Source organism: Mustela lutreola, chromosome 3 (assembly GCF_030435805.1).
Source record: "Mustela lutreola isolate mMusLut2 chromosome 3, mMusLut2.pri, whole genome shotgun sequence".
Taxonomy (NCBI): Eukaryota; Metazoa; Chordata; class Mammalia; order Carnivora; family Mustelidae; genus Mustela; species Mustela lutreola.
The window spans coordinates 124,964,657-124,970,656 of record NC_081292.1 but is presented as its reverse complement, the minus strand read 5'-3'; the positions used below and the strand labels follow the sequence as shown (position 1 = coordinate 124,970,656).

The 6,000-nt window shown below is 50.6% G+C and overlaps 1 protein-coding gene across 5 annotated transcripts in view; it reads left to right on the top strand.

Annotated features, from left to right (window-relative positions):
- The window catches only part of ZEB2 (zinc finger E-box binding homeobox 2), a 134,806-nt gene continuing 128,806 nt past the window's right edge, over window positions 1-6,000 (top strand). The window contains exons 1-2 of one of the 5 annotated variants that reach the window (XM_059166777.1): window positions 1-136; window positions 2,674-2,815. In XM_059166777.1, coding sequence (XP_059022760.1) covers window positions 2,743-2,815 — 73 coding nt within the window. In that variant the 5' untranslated portion in view covers window positions 1-136; window positions 2,674-2,742. Of the gene's footprint in view, window positions 137-1,655; window positions 1,785-2,278; window positions 2,407-2,459; window positions 2,482-2,673; window positions 2,816-6,000 lie in introns of those variants that run through there. The other 4 variants (XM_059166778.1, XM_059166780.1, XM_059166779.1 and 1 more) reach the window with 4 other exon arrangements.

Genomic DNA, 6,000 nt, shown 5'->3' with positions numbered 1-6,000 from the left:
CTCTTGGCGAGGTTTTGTACAGTTTGCTCCGGGAGCTGTTTCTTCGCTTCCACCTTTTTCTCCCCCACACTTCGCGGCTTCTTCATGCTTTTTCTTCTCACCATTTCTGGCCAAAACTACAAACAAGACTTCGCAGGTAGGTTTTTTTTTCCCCTTTTCTCTCTTTTTATTCCTTTTTGGTATGGTCACCCCCCACCGTCCTTTTATGATTTTTCTCCTTTTAAGTGGGGATGTGAGTCTGAAGTGAGAAGGAGTGTCTGTGGGCAGGAATTTCAGGTGGGTTTAGCTCCTTTATGGCAAGCTTTTCCCAAGAGTGACTTCTTCGATTTCTCTGGCACTCCCGCTCTCTCTCCTTCCTTTTCTCTCCTTTTTCCTCACCTAGATAATTTGCCCTGTACCTGTCCATTCAGGTAACCAAAGGTGCCCTTTGCTACCTAGCCTAGGAAAAGTTTTATTGAGAACTACATGATGGAATGAAAACTCTTCAAGAGGAGAGATTCTGCTCTATTTTTGCATCTAGTTCCAATTCATTGTATTCAGCAATTAAAACTTGGCAAATACCTGTTAATAATTACAAAACTTGATCGATACAAACCTACCAAATTCAGGGGCAAGTCTTTCTCTTAGATATGGCAGTGCATCCTCTCCCACAGGAGAAGGCTGTTTTCTAAGCAGAAAGTTGCCTGTTTTTGTCTGCTTAGCGAGTTTCATTTCTTTATTTTATTCTTTGTGTGTGTATGTATGTGAAGTAACACCTCACTTCTGTGATGATAAATAAAGAAGTGAAAGTCCTCATGGAACTTGAGTCGTTTACCAAAGTGTGTGTGTGTGGGGGGTCACTACAGCTGGGAAGAAAGCTGCTGTCAGGATATCAGAGTTTTAAATTGAGGGTAACTTTTGAAATTGTATTTTAAATGGCAAAGTCTTATAGACATGGATTTAACAGGACACACATGCACACACATATCCCATTCCATACTTTGGCACTGAAAAGTCGAGAGAGATAGCTGGAGTTCCCAGGAACAGTGATGTGCCCGGCTAACATGAATGTGTTTATCTTTCACCTACTTATATATTTTACATGCTCCCCCTATAATGATGAAGGCAAGATTACTAACTCCAGAGTTAGAAATAACAGGCAAAGATAAAGTTTACAGCACAAATACCCTGTCTCTCCCTCACACGCACACATGCTCATAAAACTAGCAGCTTACTTTATTAAACATGTATTTATATGCAATCGTGTGTAAGTCTCAGCATGAATACAGACAGGCCAGCTGTTTCATCCCAGACACTTGTGTGACCATTTCCTTATTTCAGGATTTTTCCCAACAATTTCCAATCAATAGGAGAGCCAAGAAATGACAAAATGTGTCAAACTTAAAAGTCACCCACTATGCTTAGGTTAAATTCAAGGTGCTTTCTAAATCATCCACTTCCCCTTCTCTACGCACAGCACCCCCCCCCACCCCTCTCAGCAAATGTGTGGAAACTGATACTCACTTTCCAGGTTTTCTGCAAAGCTTCTAGCACAGGAGACAATAGGTGCGGGGCGTGGGGACTGAGTGTGCTCGGCAGAGAAAGGGTTAATGGCCCTTGTGTTACAGTTTGCATCTGTTACATCTTTTATAGCCCCTGTTTAAACTAATCCTCGAGGCACAGCATCTTCCCAACCTCCACCGAGTTTCGGGATTCTCCTCCTCTCCTGCCTGCCTCCGAGGTTCCCCTTCTCCAAGTTTTGACAGTTTCAGCTGAAAAAATGCAGCGCCTCTCTCGATTTTTAGGTACAAAAGTTTGGAAGCCAGAAAGGATACGATCATTTAGTACAGCTTAAAAGTGTTGCCGTAGCGGTTGGACTTTCTCTTTCCTTTCTTGAGGGGATAAAAAAATTTTTTTCTACTAGAACTATTTAAGGGAACCAGTGTAAGGGAGCATGTGTGTGAATGAGGTGGGGGAAAATACTTAAGTAAATATTGTCAAAGTGGAGGGGGGTGGGGGGGTGGGAAGCGACAGTGTCCAAAGAAGCTTATAATTATACTTCTTATTTCGGCGTGAAACGGGAAATCTTAATTTGGGGGCGGGGGACGGGGGGGGGGAGGTAGAGACAGTGCCTCGATAAACTCCGAAAGGGGAGGGGAGGGGGCGCGGGGCGAGTGGGCTTCCTATAATTACTATTATCAATTTGCCCGAGTGTGCTTCATCGGGGGCTGTTTCGCGTTGTTTGTTTGTTTGTTTCCTCTGGGGAATGGGGTTGTGGGGGGGGGGGGGTGCGACAAGATGAGAGTGAAAGAAAGCCTCGCCTCACCCCAAGTTCCCGAGCCGGGCTGAGGACTTTTCCGCGGCAAGGGTCCGCCTAGCCCTGAGTCAAGCAGCCTTACTGTACCGCTGTGTGCATTCCCTCATACGGTCAGGAGTTATGACTCATTTTGAAGATGTAATTCTTGTCTCTCTGATCCCCTCGCGGGTGCAACACACCAAACAGTAACAAACACAAAGCGCCTCGGGGCCAAGGCTGGGGGTAGGGGGCGGGGAGGGGGCCGCCGAAGTTTCGCTTTGGCGTTGGGGGGCGCGGATGGGTGCTCGCCGGGGCCCTGGCCCGGCTCCCCTGGGCGGCCCGCGCGCGTTTCAATGGGCGCGGGCGATGCCCACATTGTCGCTGTGTTTGGTTGCTAGATCGAGCCTGCGTGCTGCCGAAGCAGGGCGCCGAGTCCATGCGAACTGCCATCTGATCCGCTCTTATCAATGAAGCAGCCGATCATGGCGGATGGCCCCCGGTGCAAGAGGCGCAAACAAGCCAATCCCAGGAGGAAAAACGGTAAGAAGCGGCCCGAACCAAACTTTTCCGGGCCACTCCGCGGCTCGAGACCCAGGGAGAAGGAGGGGGAAAGGGAAAGGGAACCGAGGCGGCGGCGGCGGCGGCGGCGCCCAAGGGCTCGCGGGCGAGCCTCTCTCCGTGGCCGGCGCCGGAGCCCGGCGCGCGCGGCGACTGGACCCAGGGAGTTGGGGAAGTGCCGGGCAAAGTGAGCTGGGGGCGCCGAGGGGCTCCGAGCGCCGGGGTCCGGCGGGGGCCCCGCGCCCCTACCCCCGCCGCCCCCTTGCGCCCCCGCCTCCGCCCTCCTGCTGCCTCCGCCTCTCGCTCCGCTAGCGCCCGGTCCGCCGGGTCCCCGGCCGGGCTGCGGGAGTGTCCGGCAAGGGTAGGGCGGGGGCCCGGTCGCCAGGTCGTGCAGGGTCCCGGGGCGGGGGCGGGGGTGGCAGAGGAGCTGCGAGGGCGGGAGAGGGGGCCTGGGGCTGTGCCTCCGCAAGGCTTAAAGTTTCTTGCCGGAGTCTCGCGGCCGCCGCTCCGTAAGCCAAGTAACGGTCCGCGGGCAGCGGGGCCCGGCCGGGCGCGCCCGGACCCTGGGTGGGAGGGACTCGGCCGGCCCTGCGCGGGTCCGGCAGGGTCCGTGCGGGCTCGGGTGTGGGTGGCTCCTCTCAAGCGGGCTCTAGCCCCACGTCGGGGACTCGAGGGGTTGAAGAGAGCGGGGAGACTTTTCTGGGCAGTTTCTACATGGTCAGGAGGAGCCCGTTATTCAAGCTGAGTCAGGAAGGAGGAAGGAGATGGGGGTGTGAGGGGGACCCACAGACCAGAGGTGGGAGATTAAAAGGGTGACTGTTAATAAGGTCTATCTTGGAGAGAGGCAGAGAAGGGATGAAGGAAAGGAAAGAGAGAAACAGAGAGACAGAGAGAGATCGACCCCCCCCCCAGGTATTACCCCCAAGAAAATCGTGGGAATAAAAGAGAAAAGTGATTGGCAAGAGCGCAGAAGGCGCCTGGGGGAGGGGAGAGAGCTGGGGACCAGAGAGGGTGCTGGGGGGAGCTGACAGAGGATTCTGAGTTTAAAAAGAAAAACCAACCCCCCAAAACAAACAAGCGAACTAGCGCCAGCTCAGACTGGGAAAGGAAACTTCTCGCTCCCCTCGATCTCAGCTTGATCACCCGGCACGGGGCCGCGTTGACGCTCCTGAGCTGGACGTGGGGACGCGGCGCCGGCCTGGCCTCCGGCCTCCCGCAAACCCAGCCCGCACCTATCGGGGACCGCCCGGCCCACTTGGAGCAACTTTCCTCTAGAGAGGACAATTGTGCGCGCCCCCGGCCTGCCCCGGAGCTGCGCGGTGCAGGGAGGGGGCGGCTGTGGGCGCAGTGTGGGGTTCGGGAGAGAGAGAAAACACAAAGAAGAGAGAATTTTGATTAGAGACAAGTGATGCTTCTCTCTCTGTCTCTCTAGGTTGTGGTGTGTGTGTGTGTGTGTGTGTGTCTTTTGCTTGTTGTGGTAGAGGTGTCGAGCCATATGGGGGAGTGAAGAGGAATTTTGGTCAGAAACTGTTCGTTACGTTATCCTGCCTTTTCCCTTTGTGCTGCCTTTGATCTATTTGCTTGGCTTAGTATTACAAAAAAGGGGGGGGGGGGAGAAAGAAAACAAGTACGATAATATATTCCGAGCTCCTTCCCCAAGATCCAATTGAGGCTGCCTCTTTTTAAGTCAGTCTTTCCTCTCTCTCTCTCTCTCTCCCCCTCTCTCTGTCTCTGTATCTCTGTCTCTCTCTCTCTCTTAATTTAATTTTTTTCTTCATTCTGGTATCTGGCATTATTTAAGGTGGTCCTTACACAGGAGACCTCCCCTTCTCCATCTCTGGGTAATTTAGTAGACACTAAAATTATACCTAATGTCCCCCTCTCCTCTCTTGTGTTTCCTCTGTTCCTTTTATTAAATGTTGGTTATTGATTTTCTAAAATCAATGTCTGTTGTGGGGCTTTTTTCCCCCTCTTACAAGTATCTAAAGCACGGTGCTGATCAACTGGATAACAAAAGCTTTGTGTCAAGGAGGCTTTTTTTTTTTTTTCTTATGTTAAACAGTCATTTTTTGAGAGAGAGAGAGAGAGAGAGAGAGAGAGAAGAGACCGAGATATAAAGCAAGGTTCCCAGAAGTGTTCTTTTGCAGAAGAGACTGTTTAGAATGTTTGTTTCTGCTTTCCTGCCTCCTCCCACCCCCTTTGGGATTTTGCCACCGATGACCAGCCTGGCCCCGGCAGTGAGGTCAGGCCAGAGCCCAGGTCTGTGGAAATAGAAAGCTCCAAGCTTCCTGGGAACCCTAAGGGGTGGGGTTGGTCGAAAGGGAGGCCTGCTGGGGTCTTCGCAGGTGAAACAGAGTGCCAGGGAGGTGCTCAGCCATGGACACTGCAACCATTTTTCCTCCGCCCAGCCACTAACTTGGGAGAAAGAAGCCTCAACACTCCGAAATGGAAAGTTGAATTGCACATTTTAAGACATTTACCTCAGACCTTGCACACTTAACAGCAAGCCTGTCCGTTGCTTACAGCTTCTCTAACTTTGACTATTACCTGTCTCTTTTTCCAAATAATCTGTGGAAAAACAGGCTGTGAATTGGTTGCTTGTCAGTGCTTTTCTTTAGGTTTAATCTGACTGAGCAATGTCCTGGTTTTGAGAAGCAGGTAGAAGAGTTTTCTTCCCCCTTTTTCATTTTCTTTCTCATCAAGCACATATCCAATGCCTTTCCCTTTGGGGATTGCCAGGATTTATCTGAACTGAGTGGATTTTTCTTCTTTCCTGGATTCATGGAAAAGATGTCACTTTTGAGCTTGTGTCTTTGCTGATAACACTAAATATGATGATGCTTATCAAAATCATATAGAAATTCCTGGAAAGGAATAATGGCAATACTAATCACAGAAGTAAGAAGCTGCAAGGAAAAAAAAAAAAAAAAGATGGTCATCCAGGAAACTAGAATGGCATGTTATATAATTTTAATGAAGTCAACAACGTATATATAGATGAAGGCGACAAGAAGAAAAACATGTAAAGCAGGTGTGTGTGTGTGTGTGTGTGTGTGTGTGTGTGTGTGTGTTTGAAAGGCTGGTCAAGAATGTGGGTCGAAGATGATGCTGTACACAATTATTAAAAAGCAATGGAGAAGGAGGCAGTTTGAGGGAAATAAATGTGC